The 27,298-nt window shown below is 43.4% G+C and overlaps 1 protein-coding gene across 2 annotated transcripts in view; it reads left to right on the top strand.

Annotated features, from left to right (window-relative positions):
• LRCH3 (leucine rich repeats and calponin homology domain containing 3) overlaps positions 1 to 27,298 on the top strand; it is a gene marked incomplete at its 5' end in the record, with an annotated part of 83,356 nt that overhangs the window by 34,640 nt on the left and 21,418 nt on the right. For both annotated transcript variants that reach the window (XM_083739360.1, XM_083739359.1), the window contains 11 exons: positions 132 to 258; positions 2,373 to 2,478; positions 2,617 to 2,753; positions 6,163 to 6,272; positions 11,846 to 11,939; positions 12,395 to 12,515; positions 15,454 to 15,602; positions 19,781 to 19,857; positions 24,369 to 24,464; positions 25,641 to 25,692; positions 26,035 to 26,184. In XM_083739360.1, the coding sequence (XP_083595486.1) occupies positions 132 to 258; positions 2,373 to 2,478; positions 2,617 to 2,753; positions 6,163 to 6,272; positions 11,846 to 11,939; positions 12,395 to 12,515; positions 15,454 to 15,602; positions 19,781 to 19,857; positions 24,369 to 24,464; positions 25,641 to 25,692; positions 26,035 to 26,184 (1,219 nt within the window). The remainder of the gene's footprint in view (positions 1 to 131; positions 259 to 2,372; positions 2,479 to 2,616; positions 2,754 to 6,162; positions 6,273 to 11,845; positions 11,940 to 12,394; positions 12,516 to 15,453; positions 15,603 to 19,780; positions 19,858 to 24,368; positions 24,465 to 25,640; positions 25,693 to 26,034; positions 26,185 to 27,298) is intronic.

The raw sequence follows: 27,298 nt of genomic DNA, 5'->3' as shown, positions 1-27,298 counted from the left end.
CTTATATTCTGATAACAGTGCATTTTGATTTTATCATGCTGCACATGAACTGGTTATATGTTTCATTTAATGTTCTGACTACTTGCATTTTTGTGTTTGTTGTGTGTGTTTTTCCTTGTCTTGTTGAAAAGCCGGAATCAGCTTTCAACGTTGCCAGTTCACTTGTGCAGCCTGCCTTTGAAAGTTTTGATAGCAAGCAATAATAAGCTCGTCTCACTACCTGAAGAAATTGGGCAGCTAAGACACCTGATGGAGCTTGTAAGTTTATTTATATCCTTAATTGTCAATCTTTTATCAAGGGAGCATCAGCTTTCCCCCCAAACTGATTGTTAGGTAGACACCTTTTATGAATCAGGGATATCCAGGGATTGTCACACTCTACTAAACATATGTTGAGTAATCAGGATAAGAATTCCAGTATAAACATCCTGATACATCTTGAAGGTTATCCAAACTCCGATGTGTCCCAGAACACACATTTTAACATGATAGTCATGACTGCAAAAGGAGCAGGGTGAATGCTATTTTTCTGCTCTGTTTTTAAAGCTTGACATGCTTTCTTCAACCTTCCTAGAAATGAGTGGGATAGGTGCCAAATTCTTGTGGTTTTCGTTTAGCTTTATGGTGAGCTGCTAAAAAGCACTGAATTTGTTTAAACAATGAGATGTTGACACATTGAGAGCCACAAGTGATTTTTGTGTGTGTGCGCTTACATCCTTTTGACTGAATTATGGAGGTTATCATTGTATTTTCCACTGATAGCCTGTGGCCCTTCTGATGTGTTTAATTAACATAGAAGCTACAATTAATTAATATGTTTGTTTGTTTCATAAAATTTATACACCGCTTGATTGTAAAAATCCTAAAAGCGGTTTACAAAAATATTAAAACAATAAATTTGAGAAAAATTCACAACCTTACTTTAGAACAACTTTAAAAGTTGAACTAGTGAAACAGATTAAAATTACCTCGATTTTCTGAGCATCTGGGTAGGCTGTCTAACAATTATGTTTTTAGCAGGCACCGAAAAGAGTACAGTGAAGGTGCTTGCTTGATCTTGTTTGATCCAGAGTGCAGATGCTGCCACATTGAACGATTGAGTTCTTACAAATGGGTATTATGTGGCACCTGTAGCAGTGCCAGTCACGCCGATGGAAGCAGACAAGTGGGCACATGTAGGGAGAGGCAATCTCGTAGATAAAACTGGTTCCAAGTTGTTAAGGGCTTTGTATACTAGGACTAACACCTTGCAACCAGTGCAGACCTCTGAGCACAGGTGTTACATGCTGGCAAGGCCTCACTCGTGTCAGCAGTTGTGTTGCAGCATCCATGCTGTGTGAGGGAAGCCACACGTAGAGCGCATTGCAGCAATCCATTATTGAAGGGACCAACACATGAACTGCTGCAGCCAGGCTTTCCTGGCCCTAGAGTGGCCACAGCTGTCAAACCAGCTGGAGTTGGTCAAAAGCACTTCTAGCCACTGAGGCTGCCTGAGCCTCCAATGGCACAGCTGGATTCAGAAGCACCCCAAACTGCGAACTTGCCCCTTCAGGGGGAGTGCAGCCCCACCCAGGGGAGGCAACTGACACGGGAGCTACTTGCCCACAGTGCCTCCATCTTGCCAGGCTTCAAGCTCAGCTTGGTTCTCCTCATCCATTTCACCAAGCTATCTGAGTGACATTTATGATTTAATCTTTTTCAGTTTTGTATTGGCAGGTGTTTTGGAATGCATTTTTACAAAACTCCTTATTAGCTTTGATGTTTTTAACATTACAGGACTATGCATTTGTTACTATATTCCTGATTTGCATTTCTGGGCTGTACGTTCTGTTGTTTCCAAAGTATGTCTCTAGTAAATGATTAGCATATTTTGGTAGCCTCCTTCTTGCTGTTTTTAATACGCATGTATGCATTCCTGACCTCTGTAATTTGGATATGACATCAGAAGGCAGCCCTGTTTAGGGAAGCTTTTAATGTTTGATGCATTGCTGTATTTTAATATTTTGTTGGAAGCCGCCCAGAGTGGCTGGGGAAGCACAGCCAGGTGGGCGGGGTATAAATAAATTATTATTATTATTATTATTATTATTATTATTATTATTATTATGTCACCTGTTTTTCTGACTGGTAACAGCACCTTAGATGCTTAGAGGCTGCATACTGAACTATTGTACATTAAAAGGATGCTGTGTATACCATTGAGTTATTGATCCTCTCCAAAGAGGAGGTATTCTGCATGTGTACAATGGGCTTAAATCTCATGACTTTTCATTTACAAGGCAAAGCTTTGAACTACTGAAATGGCGTTTATATCATGGTGCCCATCATTAAAATCATTAAACCACAGCTCACTCCTCTTCATGATTTTCTAGGATGTAAGCTGTAATGAAATACAGACAGTTCCATCGCAGATCGGCAGTTTATATTCTCTACGGGACCTGAACCTCAGAAGAAATCACCTGGTGCATTTACCTGAAGGTGAGAAATGCAGGGGAGACGTTGTCTACAACCGCTCTTATTTCAAAAATCAAATTGTTTGCTACATGCGAATGTCTCATCTTCTTCTGCAGTTAATTGACTACAGTGTTTTTCATGCGTGTGTCTTTTCTCCTGCAGAGCTTGCTGAGTTGCCTTTGATTCGGTTAGATTTCTCCTGCAATAAAATCACAACAATCCCGGTTTGTTACCGTAACCTCAGGCACTTACAGACAATCACCCTAGATAACAACCCACTGCAGTCACCCCCTGCGCAGGTAATGTATCGTCTAATGTTAGAACACTATTCTCAACCAGAATACACTTTCTCTAAGAGTAACAAAGAAATCCATGGGAGGAAATCTTTTACTTTTCAACTTAATGCAAGCTTTGCATCAGGATTGCTAGAAGACCGTCCTTGATGTGCTCTTTGTCTTAGGGTACAATTCACTCTGGAAAATGAAAAATCCTTGGAAACAAATTACACATGCTGTTTAAACCTTAGCGTTGGGAAGCTGACATTCACATGCATTGCTTGATTTTGCTGTTTCTATGCTGACTGATGCACAGTGCGCAAGCCAATAATTGTGCAGTAGATAGTGTGTGCAAACCACTACCAAAAAAAGCTGCTTATGTGTATATATATACACTGCACCCTCAGTGTAAGAATGCTGGCCAGAAATGATTGCTTATGCCAAAAAAGATGCGACTAAGTTGCATAGGAGAGGACATATAATTCATATGACGTGTGTTTATGGGTTACATACGCTTCAAGTTACAGACTCCGCTAACCCAGAAATAGTGCTTCAGGTTAAGAACTTTGCTTCAGGATGCGAACAGAAATTTTACTCCAGCGGCAGCAGGAGGCCCCATTAGCTAAAGTGGTGCTTCAGGTTAAGAACAGTTTCAGGTTAAGAATGGACCTCCGGAATGAATTAAGTACTTAACCCGAGGTACCACTGTACTCATTTGCTGGAGGAGAAATACTAAGCAGACAGCTTCATAACTGCAGAGTGGTTCAGCCCAGCTTCGGATGGGGGAGGCGGGCAAGTCACAAGAAAGCTATAAAATCAATGCCAGAACAGCTGCACTGCCTGCCCATGAACTTCCAGGAAGTATTTAAAGGTGTTGGTTTTATTGTGCGGAGCCATAAATGGCCTGGGAACATCATTACATTGTGAGCCACAGAGCTCAGCGCCCAGCATGTATGTTGTGTGTGTACTAAAAGGTTCTTGCATAATTTCCAGAAGACCCTTACAGTTCCTTACCTCACTCACTGAGGGCGGCATTTCAAATTGACCACAAACTTGACATGAGCCAACAGTGTGGCGCGGCAGCTAAAAAAGCCCATGCAATTCTGGGCTGCATCAATAGGAGTATAGCATCTAGATCAAGGGAAGTAATAGTGCCACTGTATTCTGCTCTGGTCAGACCTCACCTGGAGTACTGTGTCCAGTTCTGGGCACCACAGTTCAAGAAGGACACTGACAAACTGGAACGTGTCCAGAGGAGGGCAACCAAAATGGTCAAAGGCCTGGAAACGATGCCTTATGAGGAACGGCTAAGGGAGCTGGGCATGTTTAGCCTGGAGAAGAGGAGGTTAAGGGGTGATATGATAGCCATGTTCAAATATATAAAAGGATGTCGCATAGAGGAGGGAGAAAGGTTGTTTTCTGCTGCTCCAGAGAAGCGGACACGGAGCAATGGCTCCAAACTACAAGAAAGAAGATTCCACCTAAACATTAGGAAGAACTTCCTGACAGTAAGAGCTGTTTGACAGTGGAATTTGCTGCCAAGGAGTGTGGTGGAGTCTCCTTCTTTGGAGGTCTTTAAGCAGAGGCTTGACAACCATATGTCAGGAGTGCTCTGATGGTGTTTCCTGCTTGGCAGGGGGTTGGACTCGATGGCCCTTGTGGTCTCTTCCAACTCTAGGATTCTAAATCCTTGGGCAACAGTGGTAACAACTGATTATTTTAGTTCTCATAGTGAAGGCAGTCAAATCCTGCCCCAACTCTAATTGCAAGAACAGCATGGACTCATATAGGGACAGCTAACCCTTTGTACTCTCATTTAATTGTACTATAATTCTACTATAATCTTCCCCAAAACACCTCCCCCAGAGAAGCCTGCCAGAGCCTGATGCTGCAGTCATCTGAAGGAGGGAAAGCATTATTGTTAAAATCTACATTGACCTGATTCATATGCAACATTCAACCAAAATTAATTTTTATATCTGGTTTAATGTGAATTGAGTGAGCATGTTGGCGTACATTGCACAGACGTTCCCAGTTTCATCCTTCCCTGGCTCTTGTCGCAATGCCAGGTAGGAAACAAACCAAGGGTTGGCTTACTGCTACATGCAAACCAGCACCTGTGGTTTGCTGCTCTTCAAACAAGCCACGGGCTACAGCCAGGCTTTGTTCTTGGCTTATTGCTCGTGGTTTGTTGAGCGATCTAATAAATAGGAAGAAGACCTCAAGGTGCGAAAATGTAGTTTGTTTATAAGTGCAATAGGCATTTTGGAAAATTCGTTCAAGGACACAGCATAAATAGAATAAGGAATAATAGATACAGACTTTTCTAAAAATTGTCATAATATACAAATAATGAATGTAGACTATTAGTGAATGTATCATCATAAGTTCACAGTCGCCAAATAAAAATCACCAATTTTCTTTTGGTAATGTTTACCACAAACTTTAAAATATAATGGCATGTATGTTAATCTAACAACCAAATTAAAAATATATTCCTAAATAAAAGATAATCCCCCCAAATACACCCTTTCAAACTGAGAAAAAGCCTGAACAATAAAAAATAGCAATGATAAAAAATATATAACCTAAAGTTCTCTGTAAGAATTCAGAATTATCATGATAACCAACATAGATAAAAGGACCATTTTAAGCAATAATTCTTTCACTCGGGGGATATTAACTCCTGTTGCATGAAGGATCCAAAATGAAACTTTTTATATCCACTTGAACCAATTGCCTGTGGAGACATGTGCTGCCAAATAGAGCAGAATTGGAAGGGGGAAATCTTCTTTCACCAGATGAACTGTTAAAGCCTAGTCAAATGAAATGGAAAGAGAACTTTAACCCCTTGCTAGCATAAAAGATCCTGAGCATACATGAAGAGGTAGAATAAAGAATCTGGAAACAGATGGCGAAACAAAACAGAGAACAACGAAAGGGAACTCCTGTGAGTGCACTCACATCAAAGAGAGGAAATCCATTTTCTCATTGAGCCCTTTTGGGATTTGTCTGCGCAGGGCAAGGATCCAATACAGCTCCCTCTTTAAGAACAACCTGACATCATGCTGATGGATCATCTCAATGACCCAGTGTGTTTTCTTTCCTATGCCTCTTTTCAAAGCTCTTATGATCTGGCCAATGCAGATCTTTTCACATGAGCACTTGAAGTTATTGTGTGCATGAACTTCAAAGGGTTTACTCTGAGTATGACTGGCTACAATATCTATTGTACTGTTACCCTGCTTTTCCTCTAGAGTACTCAGCTTAATTGTGGTTTGTAAGCAATCTTTTGAACTGGCAATTTCTTCCGTGTTTAATTTTTTTTTTTTAATATAAAGAAATAGAATATATTAGTTGCAATAGATAGCAATTGTTTGTGTATCATTTCCAAATATTCATGATGGTTTTCCCACCTCCTTTTTTAAAAAAGATATGCATAAAAGGAAAAGTCCACATATTTAAGTATCTGAATATGGAAGCATGCAAAGTAGCGCCAGATCTTCCAGATTACGACAGGCGGCCAATGGGGTTTGGTTCTTGGTAAGTGCGCACAGATTTCAGATTCACTGTTTTTTAAAAGAATCTTTGTGGATAATTTTTACTTTTCTGTATTAAGATGTTAGTGGGCTTTGTTGTGGGGGCAGAGAAATCTCATAGCGCTGTATGTTTAACCTTCTGTGCATGGTTGTATAAGATCTCTGGTCTAACCACAGGTGTAAGTGTTGATCTCCTTTCCCATGATAAAGCTGTGTTGCTCTTGGCAGAGTCTCCTTTTGGCTTAGCCGGGCAACATTCATCTCTCAGCGGTCAGCCGCATCATGAGTTGCTAAATTAAGGTGATGGGGGCTAGGAATGCAGCCTGTGTTTATATCATGCAGTACTGAGTAATGCAAGTCGATGAAGCAAGGCCCTGGAGGAAGGAGAGAGAGCAGTGAGCACGCTGAACCACAGACAGTTTAAGGCAGGGCACGGAAGTCAATGAAATACAAGTTGGAGAACCATAAATGCGTAAATAAGAAGCAGGCTAGTCTGGTTGTGGCCGGGTCTCGGTGAAAAGGGGAACTTGAGCAGCCAGCCAGAGAGTTCCTTCTCTAGTCTGGTCCCTGCATCCAAAAATACGTTTCATTACACAGCTAGTGTGGGCATTTTTGGGTGTTCCGTTTGTTTTTTCAGAGTCTCGGTTTTTAATGTTAAAGCCAGTGTGTGTGAATGAGAGACACAGAGAGAAAGACAGAGAGAGAAAAGGAGTGAGGGGTGTGTGTGAGTATATTAATATACCTCAAAATTGCCAGTAGGTTTTCCCAGGGGAATTATCCACCCCTTGCTGAAAGGGGTGAAAGGGAGAAGGGGCAGCAGAATGCCCTGTGCCGTGGAAATGGAAACTGTGACCTTACGCTCTAGAAAGGGCAATCCCGGCAGGGGAGCTGAGTGAGTGAGACAGGCAGATGTGTTTGGCAACATCTGTGTAGTGCTTCCTCTTCCTGCCTGGTGCAGCCTTGCTAGACAGGCCAGGCGGAGCAGCAGCAGATAAATCAAAGGGAGGAGCAGGAGATGGTGGCAAGATGAGTATGCAGCACTGGCTGCTACAACAATTCTGGCTGCCCCTAAGGTGAATTTCTTGGCCCCGAGACAGTAAAATGCAGGAAACTCAGCCCTACAGCAGCTGTGCTTGTGGTGGCCTCTGTTTCTGGTTTTTAGTGCAAGGCTTCCTGTGACTGAGAACAAGCTGCCCTCTGCCCCAGCTAGGACTAATAATAATAATAATAATAATAATAATAATAATAATAATGCTGACGCCCATAAAACAATTAAGATATCCAATGCCGGGGCAGTAAAAATAATAGCAATTAAAGAAAACTGGAGTAGGTCTAAGCAAGTTGTTTATTAAAATCTCCAAAAAAACTCCCATGGTCTAGCCTACATATGAAGAGCAATGAATTCCCTGTGATGAAAAGGCAATAAAAGTGTAGTTTTGTTGTTGTTAATTTATTTATTGTACCCCACCCATCTGATTGGGTTGTCCCAGATACTCTGGGTGGCTTCCAACAAAATATAAAGGAACACACCAAAACATCAAACATTAAAAGGTTCCCAAGCCTTCAGATGTTTGCAAAAAGTCATATGATTGTCTCTTTGATATCTGACGGGAGGGCATTCCACAGAGCGGGTGCAACTACCAAGAAGGCCCTATACATTATGCCAGTTAAGCAAATTGGCTTATATTTGCATATTTTATTCTTCTGGTAGTCCTGGGAAAGGGGGGGGGGGTTATGTAGGGCACTGAATAAAATCCCATGGTTACTTGAAATCCAATTCAGTGCATCATCTGTCCACCCACTCAAGAAATCAGAATTTCAGCCATTGAGACTTGACCAGGTATTGCCCACTTGCCTCCAGACTTACCTTTGCTCAGGAGTTGCTGTATTCTAAAATGCAAGTGTTGAACTCTGTGTTCTTCAGCAATTGCATGGTGCAGTTGTAGAGTACCCACATCCTACTTAATACAATTGCATGGAGAATCACCGTAGTAACAGTTTCACATGCTCAGCTCTGTTGTCATCATTAATCAGGAATACTCTAACACAGGGGTCAGCAACCTTTTTCAGCCGGGGGCCGGTTCACCGTCCCTCAGGCCATGTGGTGGGCTGGACTATATTTTGGAAAAAATAATGAACGAATTCCTATGCCCCACAATAACCCAGAGATACATTTTAAATAAAAGCACATATTCTACTTGTGCAAAAACACGCTGATCCCCAGACTGTCCGTGGGCCGGATTGAGACGGCGATTGGGCCGGATCCAGCAAATGGGCCTTAGGTTGCCTACCCCTTATCTAGTCCAACCTCCTGCAATGCATTAGGAATCTCAGCTAAAGCATCCATGACAGATGGCCATCTAACCTCTACTTAAAAAACCCCAGTGATTCTACCACCTTCCTGCTCTTAATACATTTATGATAACAGCCGTCCCACTGCATAGTTTCCTAGCCCGGAAACTTTTTATGCTCTTCCCCACTTGCTGCTGGCCTGACATTTCTATGCACATGATGTAACAGGTTGGCATTGCCACGTGCAGAGTTCACTTGGTGGCACAGCGTGGACCGCAGATCACACGGACAGCAGCTCTTTGGTTCTCAGAGCTTGCAAAGGCAGCAGGCCGGATTGAGAAGGCAATTGGGCCACATCCAGCCCCCAGGCCTTAGGTTGCCCATCTTCTCTAACACTACATATATACATGCAGAGAAGAAGTGAGGCATGCCACAGTAGATGCATTAATGGCAACCTGCCGCTTCTGAGACATTGGCTGCCGCCTGGCTTGAAGTACTTGATGCCGGCAGTCCTAATATTTGCAGCACACTTCCTGTAAACATCTGTTGTTGCGCTCTGCCCTCTTAGATTGCAGCTCTCTCACAGCAGAGACTCTTCTGCACACACGGTGCCACATAATTAATAATTACAAGTTGCATTCCAAGCAACTGATTTTCAATGCAAGTGACAACCAGCCGCAGCCTAATCAGCAATTAGCAACGCCTGGGTGGAGCCGTCGGTTTGCTGAACTTCCCATTTGCCCATTATTACTGTCTTGTTGCAGATTTCCCTGGGGCATCTAGTGCCAGTAGGACAGTTGATTCATTGTTAAATGCCCATTTGCAGTGGGCCAGGCAAGCCTCCTTGCTACGTCTCTGCTGTCTGTGGCAGTTTCCATATACTGTGTCTGTGATGGCCGCAGTATTGAACTGTCTAGTCACTATGTACATTTAGAGCAGAGATAGCTTACTCTGTGCTCTGTATCCTCTTGCTGAGTTCCTAGTACCATGGATGTCATGCCTGTTTCTGGCAATAAATTAAATGCATAAAAACTTCCCTCAACTTGCTTCAGGGCTGATTTGAAACACATTCAAAATATTTTATGAATTAATAATGGTTAACTTTTTAAAAATGCATTATTTAATATTTTGAGTATAACCATGTTCCAGTTTTTGTAAACCATATTGAGTTCAGACATTTTGGGTATAATTCAGCATTGCGCTACTACTGACATTCTGTCTGCACAAGCATATCAGCCTGCCAGATATAATCTTCCTGCCTCTCTGTTCACTGTTCTGGGGGTTCTCTTTGACAGCTCCCCCCCCCAGTCAGTTTCAAGGGTACATGGGTGGAGGAGACAGGGGAAAGCCAGTGTGGTGTAGTGGTTAAGAGCGGTAGTCTCCTAATCTGGGGAACCGGGTTCGCGTCTCCGCTCCTCCACATGCAGCTGCTGGGTGACCTTGGGCCAGTCACACTTCTGTGAAGTCTCTCAGCCCCACTCACCTCACAGAGTGTTTGTTGTGGGGGAGGAAGGGAAAGGAGAATGTTAGCCGCTTTGAGACTCCTTAAAGGGAGTGAAAGGCGGGATATCAAATCCAAACTCTTCTTCTTCTTCTTCTTGCAGGTGTAAGCCCTTGTGGAGGGTTTCCACCGATGGGGCTCATTAGGCAAATCCCACCGCAATTCACTATGTGAATAACGTCTTTTAAAAGTAAAGGGACCCCTGACCGTTGGGTCCAGTTGCAGACGACTCTGGGTTTGCAGCGCTCATCTTGCTTTACTGGCTGAGGGAGCTGGTGTACAGCTTCTGGGTCATGTAGCCAGCATGACTAAGCCACTTCTGGCGAACCAGAGCAGCGCACGGAAATGCTGTTTACCTTCCCACAGAGCGGTACCTATTTATCTACTTGCACTTTGACATGCTGTCGAACTGCTAGGTTGGCAGGAGCAGGGACTGAGCAACGGGAGCTCACCCTGTTGCAGGGATTCGAACCTCCGATTTGAACCACCGACCTTCTGATCGGCAAGCCCTAGGCTCTGTGGTTTAGACCACAGCGCCACCCATCTCTTATATGCCCTTAAAAGCATTTTATACTGGGTTTCTGCAGGGTATCCCATATAAGTGGCTGCTGCTTACATGGCCTCGGTCCAGTATATCTGAAGGAGCGTCTCCTCCCCCATCGTTCTACTCGGACACTGAGGTCCAACTCCAAGGGCCTTCTGGCGCTTCCCTCACTGCGAGAAGCCAAGTTACAGGGAACCAGGCAGTGGGCCTTCTCAGTAGTGGTGCCCACCCTGTGGAACGCCCTCCCACGAGATGTCAAAGAGAACAACAACTACAGTACCAGACTTTTAGAAGACACCTGAAGGCAGCCCTGTTTAGGGAAACTTTTAATGTTTGATGCATTACTGTATTTTAATATTTTGTTGGAAGCCGCCCAGAGTGGCTGGGGAAGCACAGCCAGATTGGGCGGGGTATAAATAAATTATTATTATTATTAATTGAAAATGATGGTATACAACATTCTAGCCCATCTCCAACACAAACTAGGGCTGTGTACATGTACCTTGAAGCACAATTTTCCCCTCAAAGAATTCTGGGCATTGTAGTTTACCACTTACAGAGTTACAGATTTTTTTTGGGGGGGGGGGAAACATGCATTGAAATGTAGTTGTGTGTTTTTTGGATGGAGCCTTTCAGCTGAAGCACCAGAGCTAACCCCAAATTAGTATCTATGTATATATTTTAATTAAATCCCATTCTTTCTTGTCTTTCGTGAAGCCCAAAGTCACCTTTAAAGGGCTGCTCTTATTTTGATGTTTTTGTCCCCTGTGTTCTGAGTCCTGTGCAGACCAAAGTCATGGCCTTTATGTTTTCTGCCTGAAGAACATGGCTGCACATTAAAGTTTAGGCAAAGATGACAGGGAAAATGTGCCACAAAAAAGGAGCAGCAAAGGTTCAGCAGTGGCTAGTAGACCTTGGTTTGTAGAGGAGCTACTTTTGCCAAGATGGCAAGTTGTACTCTTTTGCAGTGCTTGAAAATTGTTTTGGTAGTGGCTGAATGCTTTGCAGGCCAAGGCAACTGATCAGCAGCCCAAACAGTTGGCTAGCAGAAAGGAACATTTCTCAGTCTGGAAGAACAAGACCTCTTTAGCTGGATCGCATTATGTATGGAAAAATGCAGTATGACTAACAGGTTGAATATGTCCCCCGGTACTGTCTGGTATCTAATCTCCCCCCCCCCCAAAAAAAAATCTCGTTTGCTTTTTGCAATAAAATAACGAACATTTTATCTGCTTGACAGCCATGAAGAACTATATTCCAGCCGACCATACGGAGCACTGGATTCTGGCTTCAATAGTGTGGACAGCGGAGACAAAAGGTGGTCAGGAAATGAAGTAAGTATACTTGTTTTGTTTCTGTTTGGTGGATAATTGTAGCATATGTGAAAAGGAAAAAAATCAGGCAGAACAGCCGTGGAAGACTCAATTGCTAAAATGCATAGGGCTGCAATTTTGCAACGGCTTATTCCGCAGTCATCCAAGGATTGAGGCCAGTGTGCCATTTCCACATCTGAGATTATTTTCAATCTGATAATGGTGGTGCAGGAAAGGACTTGCAAGCACTGCTCTTTGCTTCACATTTCATTTCAAAACTCTTTAAACTGAAAACAAACTCACAAAAAAGTGTACTTTGTCTACATGTGATTCAGATCACTGGAGTGACTTGAAGGAGGAGCTCTTTCTAACATTATTTTGGAGTGCTGCAGATCTTGTTTTCAGAAGCTGGATAAAAGTGGACGTATTTCACAATCTTTGTTTTCTTAATTGTCCGGTGTATTTTTTCAATGAAGCCTACAGATGAATTTTCTGATCTTCCTCTGCGAGTGGCAGAAATCACAAAAGAACAAAGACTGAGAAGAGAGAGTCAGTACCAGGAACACCGAGGGAGCATGGTTGTCACCAACGGTGGAGGTAAATGGCACTCATTTGAGAAAAAAGCCATCAGTGCATATTTGGTTGCTCCCACGTTGCATGGCAAGATTCTGGTGTGCTTTGTGGAGCATGATCTATGTCCAAGCAGTATCTTTTCAGATCTATTTTATTTTACCCCTTTGTCTTAAAAAGCTCTATATGCAGCTTAACTGGAGGAGCCAAATGGCATTTTTACACAGTCAGGGTGATGGCGGAATCTTTATTTTAGTTTCTCCTTCAAATGCTGATAAGTGGAATGACTGGAAGTAGCTCCTAGGAGAAGAGAATCCAAATAACACTTGGTTCCACTACCACAAGAAGCTGTAAAAGATTGAGGACCAGGAAACAGTAACCTTTAACTGAGGGAAATTGGGCCTCTTTGAGTTTTATATATCTTCCAGCATAGCACCTTTAAAAAATAATTTTAAAACCTGTTGACTTGCTCCTTGTGTAATTTGCTTCTTATCCGCACTATTCTAAAGGATAATAGTTCAGTCCACAGCCCATCAGGAGCAAGAATCCTTGAGGGATTTTGGATGCTGGGCCGTGCAGTATTTTCATAAGGTTTGCTGCAACAACAACATAGCAAAGCCTTATTGGGCTTACAGAAGCAGTGATGAATAAAAACGCCCCAGTTAACATAATGAGTGGAGGGATCAATGAGAACAGACCTATCTGAGCTTCATGCTCTTGTTGTAGCTTTCATACACTTCTGAATGTGTGTGAGTCATAGCTGTCAACTTACAGATTTGAAAATAAGGGACCAGCAGCCTTGAAAATAAGGGACCAGCAGCCAAAATAAGGGACCTGCAGCCTCGCCTGTTCCAGGCACTCCTGTCCTCCTGCAGTCTGGTCAAACTCATGCTGGTAGCTTCGAGAACACTGTCCAACCAACTTTGTAACCAGAGGTTCAACTGAATAGAATCTGAATCACATGCACCACAAGGCCTATGCAGCCTCAACTTAAGATGGCTCCCCGGCCTGGCTTTGCACTGCAAAGTTTGCAGCAGCACATGCAACAAAATGGCGTCCAGCATTCAAAAAACCCCTCAGCTTGCATTAACTAGCCACACACAAGGCATGCAAGCTCCACCCCCCTGTCGTTCTTAGACTTCTTATTGGGTGAGCAACACAGCCAAGCAACACAGTTGGAGCCTCCCTCCTCCCTGGCCGGCAGGGAGAGGAGCTGCTTTCTTTAAAATTTAAGGGACATCATTTAAGGGACATCCATCAATAAGGGACAGCAGCGGGACATGGCGCTGGAATAAGGGACTGTCCCTTCAAATAAGGGACACTTGACAGCTATGGTGTGAGTCCCTCCCACCATTTTATTCCATTTACAATCCCTTCCTCTTAACCTTCTGCTTTCTTAATTTCACATTTTATATGTCAAGGTAGCCAAAATAAAATATAATTGCAGGCTTGACTGCAAGCATCATCTTTGGTGTTTGCAGCATAATCGTAACAAACCAAAAGCTGTTCTAACATGTCATTTTACAGATTCAAGTTGGTCAGAACAGTATTGCTTTGCATGTTAATGTGCATGTCTCACCAATTCACAAAGGTGCTTCAGAGGTTTCTGAGTTCGCATATTGATTAGAAGCCAGAAATACCTGTAACTTAAAGCACTTCTTTGGATATGGATAGCAAAAGTCTAAGCAACTTGTGTCTGCAAAATGCAACATTAGATAGAATTGGGATGCAAGATGACCTTAATGGATTGGAGAACTTGGCCCAAACTAGCAAAATGAATTTCAACAGGGACAAATATGAGGTTCTGCACATAGGCAGGAAGAACTAACTGCACAAATATAAAATGGGGGACACCTGGTTTGCCAGAAGTACATATGAAAAGGATTTAGGGGTCTTAGTAGACCCCAAGCTTAACATGAGTCAACAGTGTAATGCAGCAGCAAAAAAAAGCTAACACTGTTCTAGGCTGCATCTACAGAAGTATAGTGTGCAGATAAAGGGAAGTAATACTACCACTCTATTCTGCCTTGGTCAGACCACACCTGGAGTACTGTGTTTAATTCTGGGTGCCACAATTTAAGAAGGGTGTTGACAAGCTGGAAGGTGTGCAGAGGTGGACAACCAAGATGATCAAGGGTCTGGAAACCAAACCTTATGAGAAACTGTTGAGGGAGTTGGGTATGTTTAGCCTAAAAGAGTATACTGAGGAGATATGATAGCCATTTTCAAAGAGATGTCACATTTGGAAGAGGAATCAAGCTAGGAAGTTGGGACCCAAACCAATGGATTCAAGTTGCAATGAAGGAGATTCCAACTAAACATCAGGAAGAACTTTCTGATGGTAAGAGCATCTTCAGCAGTGGGACGGACTCCCTCGAGAGGTGGTGGACTCTCCTTCCTTGGAGGTTTTTAAGCAAAGGTTGGATGGCCATCTCTAGTGAATACTTTAGTTGAGTTTCCTTCATTGTAGGGAGTTGGACTAGCTGACCCTTTGCATTCCTTCCAACTCTACAGTTCTATGGTCTTGAGAGACTAATATTGCTACTCACCACTAATAGATCATTCTTGGCAAGTAAGCCAAAGTGCAGGTGGAAAAGAGTTTTTCAATTTAATGTATGTTACGTAAGTGAATTGCTGTAAACTATTCATTTCTGGTTACATTAGTGAGCAATAAAACCCTAGCATGGTGGGATTTTTCTTTGTCTCTAATGCATTTTAAAGTATGAAATGGCTCTTTGTTTAATATTAGTTGGAAATCTCCTCCCAATCAGCAGTTTTTATAAAGAGCTTGATCTATAGTTTGCTCGCTGATTGTATGAGCCACTCTGCAGCAAGAGATTTCTTGAATAAATATGGTCAGACCTGATGCAGCTGCTGCAGTCTTAACTTCTGTTAACTCTCTCTGTGCCTCCCCCTTCCCCCAGCTGCTTATCTAATTACGGTCCTTCTCTTTGTATATGCCAAGTGGAACATGATCTGGATCAGATCGACTTTATTGACAGTTGTGTCACCGAAGAGGAGGAGGAAGAGGTGAGGCAACCCAAGTGCATGGAGTCAGACAGCCTCAGCTCACAGTTCATGGCATATATTGAACAACGGCGAATATCTCACGAGGTGGTGCTTCCTTTTAATTTGTGTGTGTGTGCCCCTGTGAAATTCCCTTTTGTTTGTGTTGTCTCTCACCCACAGTGGCTATTATTGGTTGACTTTTAGATCTGGAGATTCAGAGTTTTTGGAGCAGCAATGCTGTGCTTTCAGCTACTGACTCAAAGCACTGTGCTCTGGAGTCTTGTAGGTGTTCAAGGTGCTAGTTTTGACTGCAGTAGAGTCTCAATTGATATCTGCTCAATTGGCTTTTCTCTCCCATGTGCTATGTCCATGGTGGTCCGCACAACAGTCTGGGTGCAGAATCTGAGAAGTATCCAATGGGACGTCGCCTTACTTTCCTCCTCTCTCCACCCCGCCCCTCCTTACGTGCCCAAAAATCTGTTCCAGATTTTGAGTCTGCATGGGTCTGCAGGAGGGAGGAGAGGAAGGTGAAATCCCATTTATGTGAGCAGAAGTCTGTTCTGCTTGCACACAGACAGTTTTCCAATGCCGTATAGCCTCACCTCCCATTATCACCACCACCCCTAAATCCAAATTAGGGTGCTGCAAGCAAGGGGGGGGGGGCAAGCAAGGGCTTTTTTCAGAGGTACTTGGATGTGTAATAATAATTATATGGTGCTTTGCTATCCTTTTATTCTAGGCAGTTTTATGCCACTTCATTGTATATATCAAATCCATTCTGATCTGCTTTGAAGAGTTTTCTTTTAGCTAGTCTGCATTTGCATCCTCCTTGGGTGGGTGTACCTCAGATATTGTCTCATCAGCAACCAGAGTGTGGATCCAAGTCCATCCACTAATCTCAGGAGAGGGGGGGGTGCAGGCCTCTTGGCCTGTTAGCACAAATCTACCCCTCCCAGTATACTGTCATGGCAATTTCTGATGCCCCAAGGGAAGGCAAAAACAAAGGTCAAGCATCTGTAAAGTATGACTTTTCTGGCTTCCTAAGAAATAAAGACATTCAACAAGTTTTGGGATTTATTCTTGGAACATAAGATTGAACAATGTACAGCCTGTGTCCTTAAGCATTGTGCTGTTTTAAATCTGCCCCGTGGTATTTCAACTGAAAGGTTGCAATTAAGAAATCCAGGCTCATTTCCTTGTACCAGCACTCTCACTTTAGAGTCTCCAGTTGTTTTGTGGGCCAGCCTAAAGGAAGCATCTCTTCCCCATAATGAGAAGAGTAGGGAGATATTTTCTTCATTTCATATAATTAGATGCATAGCTTTACAGTAACAAAAAAATTAGGTCCAGAAAACAGAACTGAATCCCCATTGTTCTGTTATATTGTGCCTTCTGGTTTTTCAAAATTAGACCAGTTTAGTTTTTATGCCACAAAATGGAGCGGGCTTCTTGAATGAATGAGCTCAGCCATTTTGGGACGGCATGCTCCTTGAGATAACAGTGTTTTTTTGAACCTTTTTGAGCATGCTTTTTATAGGGCCAGTTTGATTACAAACACCAACTTTCAGAGTTACGTGGTTGTTCATTCTGTCATACTCTGCAATAATCCAATCAGTATAAACAGGTCTTGGGGGAATGTACACAAGTGCCCTTCTATGCCACTATTAAAGTAACACTGCAGTGGCTACTTCACTTTTTTTATAAAAAAAAACCACAACCAAACACCTCTGGTTGGAAGCAGCTAAATGGCTGAAGTTTATAGGCAGTGAAATGCTGAGGCAAGTTGCCTTGTGTTTAACGCAAAAAAGTGCATCCATCGTTGCAATTCTGAAAACTTTATAAGATTTCCCTCTTGACTGTGCTCTGCATGTGCCACCTGTAAAAAAAAAAGTACAACACATTACATATTTTGTGGCTTCCTGTAGTTGTGCAAATCCTCCGAACTAGACATGCTTGTAAGGCTTTCTCTTCAGGCTGGCTTTTTAATAGATGCAGCTAAGCTGGCACAGGGGCAGTTTGGGATTTTGATGGATTCAGTGCTATGTGGGAGAACATGCCAATGTATTTTTGGATGTATGTTTCTAATCTGGAGATATATTTAAATTAACAGAGCTGTTAAAATGCTCTCCAAACTTTAGAGTGTGTGCTTTGTTTAAAGCTGAAATGCTTGACTGGTTCAAAGTAAACTTAGCAACCTTTGGAAGGGTACTTAATGGCAGTGCACGATATAATATTGGCTCTTTTTTGCGGTCTTAAGTGTCTGCTTTAAAACTAAGGGCAGTGGAGGTAGAATTCACTTTGGTTTTGGCCTTTTAACTGCTGTGGGCATATTGAGGGGCAAAGGACCCCCTCCTGTTACCATCTGGACTGTAGGAAAGGAAGGGCTCTTAATAAGCCTAAAATCACTAGGAAATGTTAAAGTAATACATTTACTCCTCCGTGGCCTCTAATCTAAACCTTTTCTGCATAAGTCTAATGGGAGGCTTGAAACAGTGGGCTGCATCCCATGTGTGCAGGCAGCCTGCACGGGATAATCTTCTACTTTGCTTAACAAGTGGCCCATTCTGCAATCGGATTACAATCTGTGCCTTCACATATATGTTACAATGCGAAACTGGGTTGAAGTGCATTTTGTTTGGCTTATTGTTGTCCCAGGGATCTCTTCCACTTCATATCCCACGCATATGTACTTGGGGGCCCAACATAACCGCCATTATTCTCTTAAGGCTAAGCGGCAGTGAGACTTGCAGTTCCTTAATTACCGGGATGGTCTTCCAATTGAGTGCACTGGGGTTTCCCCGGGGGCTGAATATGCTGCTTTTGTGTACTGTGGGATAATACCGCCATGTCTGTGGGCCAGCTTAATTGCTATTTGTTCAGTGGTTGGCTAAAAAGGTCCTTTATATTTCCCCCCAATTTCCATTCTTGAAATTGCAGTGGCTCATATTTCTTCTGACCGTATATTAGTTCCGCAAGTCCAGTAATGAGACAAGAAGGATCACGTTGCTGCCCAAGGCATAATTCAGGAGGAGACCCGTAGGCTGCTAAAATCCAGAATTCTCTTCAAAGTTAACGAGGGGGCGCCAGCTCTTAGTGAAAAATAAATGTGTACGTGTATGAACTCAAACCACTTTAAATTACAACAGTATTTTGGAAAATAGTACCTAAGAACAAATGGGTCATTTATAGATTTTCTTTCAGTAAACGAGATTGTTAGTTAGAGAATTAGTGGCCTTTAAGATGTCTAGATCAAAATTAATCCATGCGAGAAAAATACCAGACAGGAGGAAGTTAAGGATTTTGCTTTAGGAAAATGGGTTAATTTACATTCAGTGGACGCCTTCATCGGCCCCTGCCACAATAAAACAGCTCTTTTCAGCCACAGCAGGCCCTGTAATTCTCCAGCAGTTTGCCTCCGATGGCTGACTCTTCCATTGTCTCTCGAGACAGATGGATGCAAACAACCAGTTTAACAATGGTCAGTGGTGGCACTGCCATTATGGAATTTCCTCACCTTTAGGTTCAGCATAGGCTCAACATTGAACTAAGGTCAGGGCTAACTGTGGTTTATTAATCCCAGTTAGGAGTTTAAAAGTAGAATAAAACTGTAGTTTTCCTTGCTGAGGTAATCCCCATCTTTGAAGGGGTGTGCTCAGGAAATTAACAGCTGCTTGTCGCCTTGCAAGCAGAGAGGCAGGAAAACTGTCTTGGTCACGATTTAATCTGTGCAGATGTAGTACTTAGGGCAAGCCATGATTTGCAAACCCAAATCCTGGCTTTAGGACAACCCTTAACTGCTGTTTAGGTATTCACACATTTCCTTAAGCCATGGTTGATTGTTTTGTCTAGAGTGGGGCATTAGCAAACCTGTTGAAATTTTGCTGGCATATGAAATTCCATGTCCTTTTAAAGTAGTGTACCTCGTTAGAATAGTGGGTAATACATTTTAAAATAGCTCTTTTTCATCCCCATGTGAATTGAAGCTGGCAGATTTGAAAATCTAAACAAGACAACACTGAGGTTTATAAAACTGACAAGGACCAAATACTAAAACCAAATACTAAAAATTAACCCATTTTCTTACAGCACAGTGCTTCACTTCCTCCTGTCTAGTATTTTTCTCACACTGATTAATTTCGATCTGGACAACTTAAAAGGCCACTAATTCTCAAACTAGTTTGGTGCAGTTGGCAGACTTGCTCTGGCAAAGGGAGGTGACATTTGAACCATCCACAATACACTAGAAATAATTATTTTTGTATCTCATTTCTTCCTTCACTAAGGGTTCACCAGTAAAACCAACACCCATCCGGGAATTCCACAGGTCAGAAGATGCCAGAAGATACTTGCATCATAATAGGTGAGTACTTTTGTCAAGAGAACAAGCTGGCCAGCCATCACAAACACTCTTTTCCAACAACACATCAAGACATCAAGAAGAGGTGGCAAGAATACACAGAGGAATTATACCAGAAAGATATGGATGTCTCGTACACCCCAGGTAGTGTGGTTGCTGACCTTGAGCCAGACATCCTGGAGAGTGAAGTCAAATGGGCCTTAGAAAGCATCCGGTGCTATACCAGCTGCACTGGCTCCCGGTGGAGTACAGGATCAGGTTTAAGGTGCTGGTTTTAACCTTCAAAGCCCTATACGGCCTAGGACCCTCGTACCTATGGGACCGCCTCTCCTGGTATGCCCCACAGAGGAACTTACGGTCTTCAAATAAAAACATCTTGAAGGTCCCAGGCCACAGAGAGGTTAGGCTGGCCTCAACTAGAGCCAGGGCTTTTTCGGCTGCGGCTCCAAACTGGTGGAACGCTCTGTCACAAGAGACAAGGGCCCTGCAGGACTTGACATCTTTCCGCAGGGCCTGCAAGACAGAGCTGTTCCACCAGGCCTTTGGTCAGGGCACAGCCTGACTCCCTCCTTTGGTAATAATCTTTACAAAACTTTAGTTTATGGTTGCCATCAATTTTGATTTTAATTAATTTTTATAATGTTTTTATAATGTTGCACTGTTTTAGTGTTGTTAGCCGCCCTGAGCCCGGCTTCGGCTGGGGAGGGCAGGATATAAATAAATTTATTATTATTATTATTATTATTATTATTATTATTATTATTATTATTAAGTACTGCTAATAACAAGGCCAGTGGAAGTGATGATATTCCAGCTGAACTATTTAAAATTTTCAAAGATGATGCTGTTAAGGTGCTAGCAAGTTTGGAAAACTCAGCAGTGGCCAGAGGATTGGAGAAGATCAGTCTACACGCTAGCAAGGTTATGCTTAAAATTCTACAAGGCAGGCTGAAGCAGTATGTGGACCGAGAACTCCCAGAAGTGCAAGCTGGATTTCGAAGGGGCAGAGGAACCAGAGACCAAATTGCAAACATTCACTGGATTATGGAGAAAGCTAGAGAGCTCCAGAAAAACATCTACTTCTGCTTCATTGACTATGCAAAAGCCTTTGACTGTGTCGACCACAGCAAACTATGGCAAGTTCTTAAAAAAATGGGAGTGCCTGATCACCTCATCTGTCTCATTAGAAATCTCTATTTAAAATTTTCAAAGATGATGCTGTTAAGGTGCTAGCAAGTTTGGAAAACTCAGCAGTGGCCAGAGGATTGGAGAAGATCAGTCTACACGCTAGCAAGGTTATGCTTAAAATTCTACAAGGCAGGCTGAAGCAGTATGTGGACCGAGAACTCCCAGAAGTGCAAGCTGGATTTCGAAGGGGCAGAGGAACCAGAGACCAAATTGCAAACATTCACTGGATTATGGAGAAAGCTAGAGAGCTCCAGAAAAACATCTACTTCTGCTTCATTGACTATGCAAAAGCCTTTGACTGTGTCGACCACAGCAAACTATGGCAAGTTCTTAAAAAAATGGGAGTGCCTGATCACCTCATCTGTCTCATTAGAAATCTCTATGTGAGACAAGAAGCTACAGTTAGAACTGGATATGGAACAACTGATTGGTTCAAAATTGGGAAAGGAGTACGACAAGGCTGTATATTGTCTCCCTGTTTATTAAACTTATATGCAGAATTCATCATGCGAAAGGCTGGGCTGGATGAATCCGAAGCCAGAATTAAGATTGCCAGAAGAAATATGAACAACCTCAGATATGCAGATGACACAACCTTGATGGCAGAAAGTGAGGAGGAATTAAAGAACCTTTTATTGAGGGTGAAAGAGGAGAGCACAATATATGGTCTGAAGCTCAACATCAAAAAAACTAAGATCATGGCCATTGGTCCCATCACCTCCTGGCAAATAGAAGGGGAAGAAATGGAGGCAGTGAGAGATTTTACTTTCTTGGGCTCCATGATCACTGCAGATGATGACAGCAGTCACGAAATTAAAAGACGCCTGCTTCTTGGGAAAAAAGCAACGACAAACCTAGACAGCAGCCTAAAAAGCAGAGACATCACCTTGCCGACAAAGGTCTGTATAGCTAAAGCTATGGTTTTCCCAGTAGTGATGTATGGAAGTGAGAGCTGGACCATAAAGAAGGCTGATCGCCGAATAATTGATGCTTTTGAATTATGGTGCTGGAGGAGACTCTTGAGAGTCCCATGGACTGCAAGAAATCAAACCTCTCCATTCTGAAGGAAATCAGCCCTGAGTGCTCATTGGAAGGACAGAGAAGACTCCCTGGAAAAGACCCTGATGTTGGGAAAGATGGAGGGCACAAGGAGAAGGGGACGACAGAGAACGAGATGGTGGGACAGTGTTCTCAAAGCTACCAGCATGAGTTTGACCAAACTGCGGGAGGCAGTGGAAGACAGGAGTGCCTGGCGTGCTCTGGTCCAGGGGGTCACGAAGAGGCGGACATGACTAAATGACTGAACAACAACAACTTTTGTTCCATATGCTCAGAGCTTTAGGAATCAGCAAGGTGAATCATGCTGCAGTGTGAGGAACATGTCACCTGATAAATTGGGTGCCATTTCTTTAGTTTTGTGGCCACAAAGTGTTGCATTTTTAACACAGGGTCCCCGAGTCTTTGCATATATTGCTTTACTGGGCCAAATGCAAACATAATGTTTCTGTCCTTGTAACCATGGTGGAGAGATCAGGAGCCCCCCAGTGTGAGGGTTTTTATACCCCTTGCCCCCTAACCCGTGCGATTCCCCTCCACCATTCCCTTTCCATAGCAATGTTGCGTCTGCACTTATGTTAGCAATCACCATACTTAGAAGTGGGGGTTGAAAAGTAATTTGTTATAACGATGGTTGCCATTAATTTTCAGTGTATACATAATGCCAGGTCTGAAAAGGGGAATGGAGGGGGGTACATGCAAGGGAAGAAGGAGAGGCATATGCAAATAGCCATGGTTAGGAATCTGATAACATCATGTCTGCACCAGGTTATGGTGTGTTACTGATTATAGTAAAATTATTGGGTTTTTGGATGCAGAAGTATTTTGTCCCACATAATACATGATTGGTGTCAGCAGTAAGTCTTCACTGTTCACCATTTATGGCAATAATGCTCCCAGTTTTTGTTAAGCATAAGCAGTGTTGCTTCATAAATGAAGCTTCGCAGCTTGTAAGCAACCATTTTTTCCAGAACAGAAAGAGGAACCTGCTAGATTATTATTCACCATGGGATGTTACAGAATAATGCTCCTTGAAATCCGAGTCTTTAAAAGGGTTTCCCCTGCCCTGCTCCCGGTTCCATAGCTGATCCAAATGTAGCAGGGACTGCTAAAACAAAGTAAATGTATTTTTTAAAGACTTTGTGTGCTTGGTAGATAAGCTTTTAATTACCTAACCAAAAATGGGCATGATGGTGATGAGCCTGACCTAGGACCCTGGGAGCTTAAATTAGAACAAGGCATCTGAGTGGGATGGTGCCTCAGACTGGCTTATGTTAACAAAATCTCTATTGTTGGTTATCAGGATAAATATAGATCTGGTTAAATTCATGCCAACTTAAACTGCCTTATTCATGATATTCCAAACCAGACTTAAGATTCATGGATAAGAGAGCAGGAAACGGTTCGTTGGCTGCTGGTGGGGACGCTGCTAATGAATGCTGCTCGCTTTGGGGAGAACTGATGCTGCTGCTTTACAAATTTCCATTGTCCGCCTGGATGTTTGCCTGCTCTGTTCCCCCATACTCAACTCATCCTTTGTAAATAAGCAGATATTACAGATCACCAAAGTGCGGCAAGTTTCCAGCACACTCCCCGTGAGAGAGCTAAAACCCTGTGGAAGACTGACCCTGGCGCTTCCTGGTGCCAGTGAAGTGGGGGAGCGCAGGACAATGTAGTTCATTTAATCAGAATGTCATCAGCTGCAGCTAAAGTGAAGGATCTGTCAGCTTTGATAAATCTCTTTCTCCACTTTGCCTCGAGTGGGAGCTTAGTATGCAGGCCTAGAAGAGAATCTCATTTTCTTCAGAGTAGCAAAAAAGAGTATGTCACTAGAAATTTAAAAGCAAGATACCCAAATGAAATTTGATGCTTTGTGGTATACATTCAAAGTGCAAATAAACTTTTAGAGCTGAACTTGATCTTGCCATTTATGTTCTCTCTCACCCAACCTGATAATTGTGGTTAAGGGTGATTAACTACATCGGTTTTGTTCAGTTTGAATGTTTTTATTTCTGAAGAAATCCTATCTTCATCTTTTCAAAATTCCATTGCCCAAGGCAGCTGATTCTGCACTCTACTACCCATATTGAATATAGTTGCTGCTTAGCCCTAAAACATGAACATTTTAGGCCTGGTTATCTGAATTTTACTATTTTCTTAAAAGGGGTTTTCTCTGTCTACTCATATGCTGTAACATTTCTTCCATTTTCTTTTTTCCATTTTCTCTGGGTCAATTACCACTACCACCCACTGTGTATTTGTGTTTTCAGAGATGGAGATGAATTAAGACGACCTGAAAGTCTGAGCTTGACACATGACAGAGACCGACAGCAACTTCTGAGGAACTGCTTAGACCGAGCGGAAAGGTAAGGCTGTGAGTGATATGTGGTGCCCCTCATTTAAAATGAAGTGCAGGTCTGGCCCATTGTTCAAATAAGCTTTCTTTAAGAGCAAGCTACAGCTGTGGCATCCTATGTAAAACTGACTGCACAGACCATTTACTGTTGCCTATGGCTTATTCACTGTGTGCATGTTGCCCCAAGTGCCTGGAGGCGGTTGGAGGATGGATGGCGGCTAACAGATTGAGGTTGAATCCTTACAGGACAGAAGTACTGTTTTTGGGGGACAGGAAGCGGGCAGGTGTGGAGGATTCCCTGGTCCTGAATGGGGTAACTGTGCCCCTGAAGGACCAGGTGCGCAGCCTGGGAGTCATTTTGGACTCACAGCTGTCCATGGAGGCACAGGTCAAATCTGTATCCAGGGCAGCTGTTTACCAGCTCCATCTAGTACGTAGGCTGAGACCCTATCTGCCTGCAGACTGTCTCGCCAGAGTGGTACATGCTCTGGTTATCTCCCGCTTGGACTACTGCAATGCGCTCTACATGGGGCTACCTTTGAATGTGACCCGGAAACTACAACTAATCCAGAACGCGGCAGCTAGACTGGTGACTGGGAGCGGCCGCCGGGACCATATAACACCGGTCTTGAAAGACCTACATTGGCTCCCAGTATGTTTCCGAGCACAATTCAAAGTGTTGGTGCTGACCTTTAAAGCCCTAAATGGCCTCGGTCCAGTATATCTGAAGGAGCGTCTCCTCCCCCATCGTTCTGCCCGGACACTGAGGTCCAGTGCCGAGGGCCTTTTGGCGGTTCCCTCCCTGTGATAAGCCAAGTTACAGGGAACCAGGCAGAGGGCCTTCTCGGTAGTGGCGCCCGCCCTGTGGAACGCCCTCCCATCAGATGTCAAAGCGATAAACATCTACCTGACATTCAGAAGACATCTGAAGGCAGCTCTGTTCAGGGAAGTTTTTAATGTATGACATTTTAGTGTATCTTTCATCTTTGTTGGAAGCCGCCCAGAGTGGCTGGGGAAACCCAGCCAGATAGGCGGGGTACAAATAAATTATTATTATTATTATTATTATTATTTAGATGATTAGGAAGAGGAGCTTTATTATGTTAACCATCTTTTTAGAGCATTATGCACAGTGAAGGGGAAATATTTATTTTGTATCCAACAATGTTCTGTTTTGCCCCCTCAGAGGTTCTGGCGACTCATCTTGCCTTCTTTTGCTCTCTGGCACCCATAATCAGGTAATTTGTGTTGCACTTTGGGAAGTGTGCTGCTTAGTGTGTAGCTCATGGGTAGGCAAACTATGGCCCGGGGGCCGGATCCGGCCCAATCGCCTTATAAATCTGGCCCACGGACGGCCTGGGAATCAGCGTGTCTTTACATGAGTAGAATGTGTCCTTTTATTTAAAATGCATCCCTGGGTCATTTGTGGGGCATAGGAATTCGTTCATATATTTTTTCAAAATATAGTCCAGCCCCCCAGAAGGTCTGAGGGACAGTGGACGGGCCCCCTGCTGAAAAAGTTTGCTGACCCCTGGTGTAGCTTTCTTTCTGATGCCCATTCCAAATTAACGTTCTTCCAGGTCTCTCACTCGGATGCAGATCTACACAAAAGGCGCGAGCATTTAGTGGAGCGTACCCGGAGGGAAGCCCAGCTTGCTGCGCTACAATACGAGGAGGAGAAGATGAGGACAAAACAGATCCAAAGGGAGGCCGTCCTCGACTTCGTCAAGGTAGGTCAGGTTAGGTTTTCAGGTTTAGTGTGCAATTCTCCAGGGAGAGGTGGTGATGGTCCCTCTCTTGCGACTATATATTTAAAGGCCAGACCTTCTCCCACCCCAGAAGAAAGTTGTAGGGGGTCAGACATAGCATGGCTAGCTGTGCATGCACACACCTGTACACTGAGCGCGATAGGAACCCTCCACCACTCTGAATTAGTCTGCATGCTAATTGCTGCACACAGTCTGGCACTGCTGTTAAGGTCCACATATACTGAGGGTGGGAGACAAATGGTATTGGCACCATGTTCTGCCCCACCCCTGATTCATTCATCCAAACAGGGTTTGCCACACCCCTACCCAGGAGCTGAATCTTGGCCAGTTTTTGTTTTTAAGAAGTCTAGCAGCTGGTCACATGGTTTGACAGCAGACGTGTAATAAGATACCGGCTACTTCTTCTGAAACTTGATGGGGAACAAATATTTCTGAAAGGGTTTAAGGTTTTACACGACTGGTTGTTTAATGATAGGCACTGCTGCTTGCTCTGTTTTACTGGAAATTAGATTGCTTTCGTCACCATTGGGGTTTTCATCACCCTCCACACAGTGAGCTCTTTGAGTGGGGGCTTAGAGGACTGTCACCCAGAGCACAGCAAAGCTGCATCAGACTGTGGCTGCACATTAGGTGGAAGAAACGTATCACAGAAAGTGGTGAAGATCAGGAATGATTTGGGATATAGTTTGTTTAAAGGGGTCTTACTGTTGGGATACTGCCAGGGAGACATAGGCCATCACTGCCTCCACGCCGACTCCGGACTCCAGACGTCCATCGATCTCCCGTAGATACAGTATCAGCAATTAGCGACATGAGCTCCAGAAAATAGCCTTCCACATTCCAGAACTGATGCACGCTCTATCAGCAGAATTCACACAGCGAAAGTTGCACTCAGAAGAGCATTATTTAGAAAGTTTATTCAGCGTTTGGTCAGAACAAAGATAAACATGACCGCCTGCTAGCGTGTTCAGGCACCGAGAGACGAAAGCAACAGAAAACATAAACATCCTGTGAACAGGAAATACGCAGACTCTGTGACTCACAAAGCCTGCTCCCTTTTAAGGTGGAACGGAAA

Source organism: Podarcis gaigeae, assembly GCF_964106915.1.
Source record: "Podarcis gaigeae genome assembly, chromosome: 5".
Classification (NCBI taxonomy): Eukaryota; Metazoa; Chordata; class Lepidosauria; order Squamata; family Lacertidae; genus Podarcis; species Podarcis gaigeae.
The sequence above is the reverse complement of the archived record's forward strand: the minus strand, read 5'-3'. Positions and strand labels throughout refer to the sequence as shown.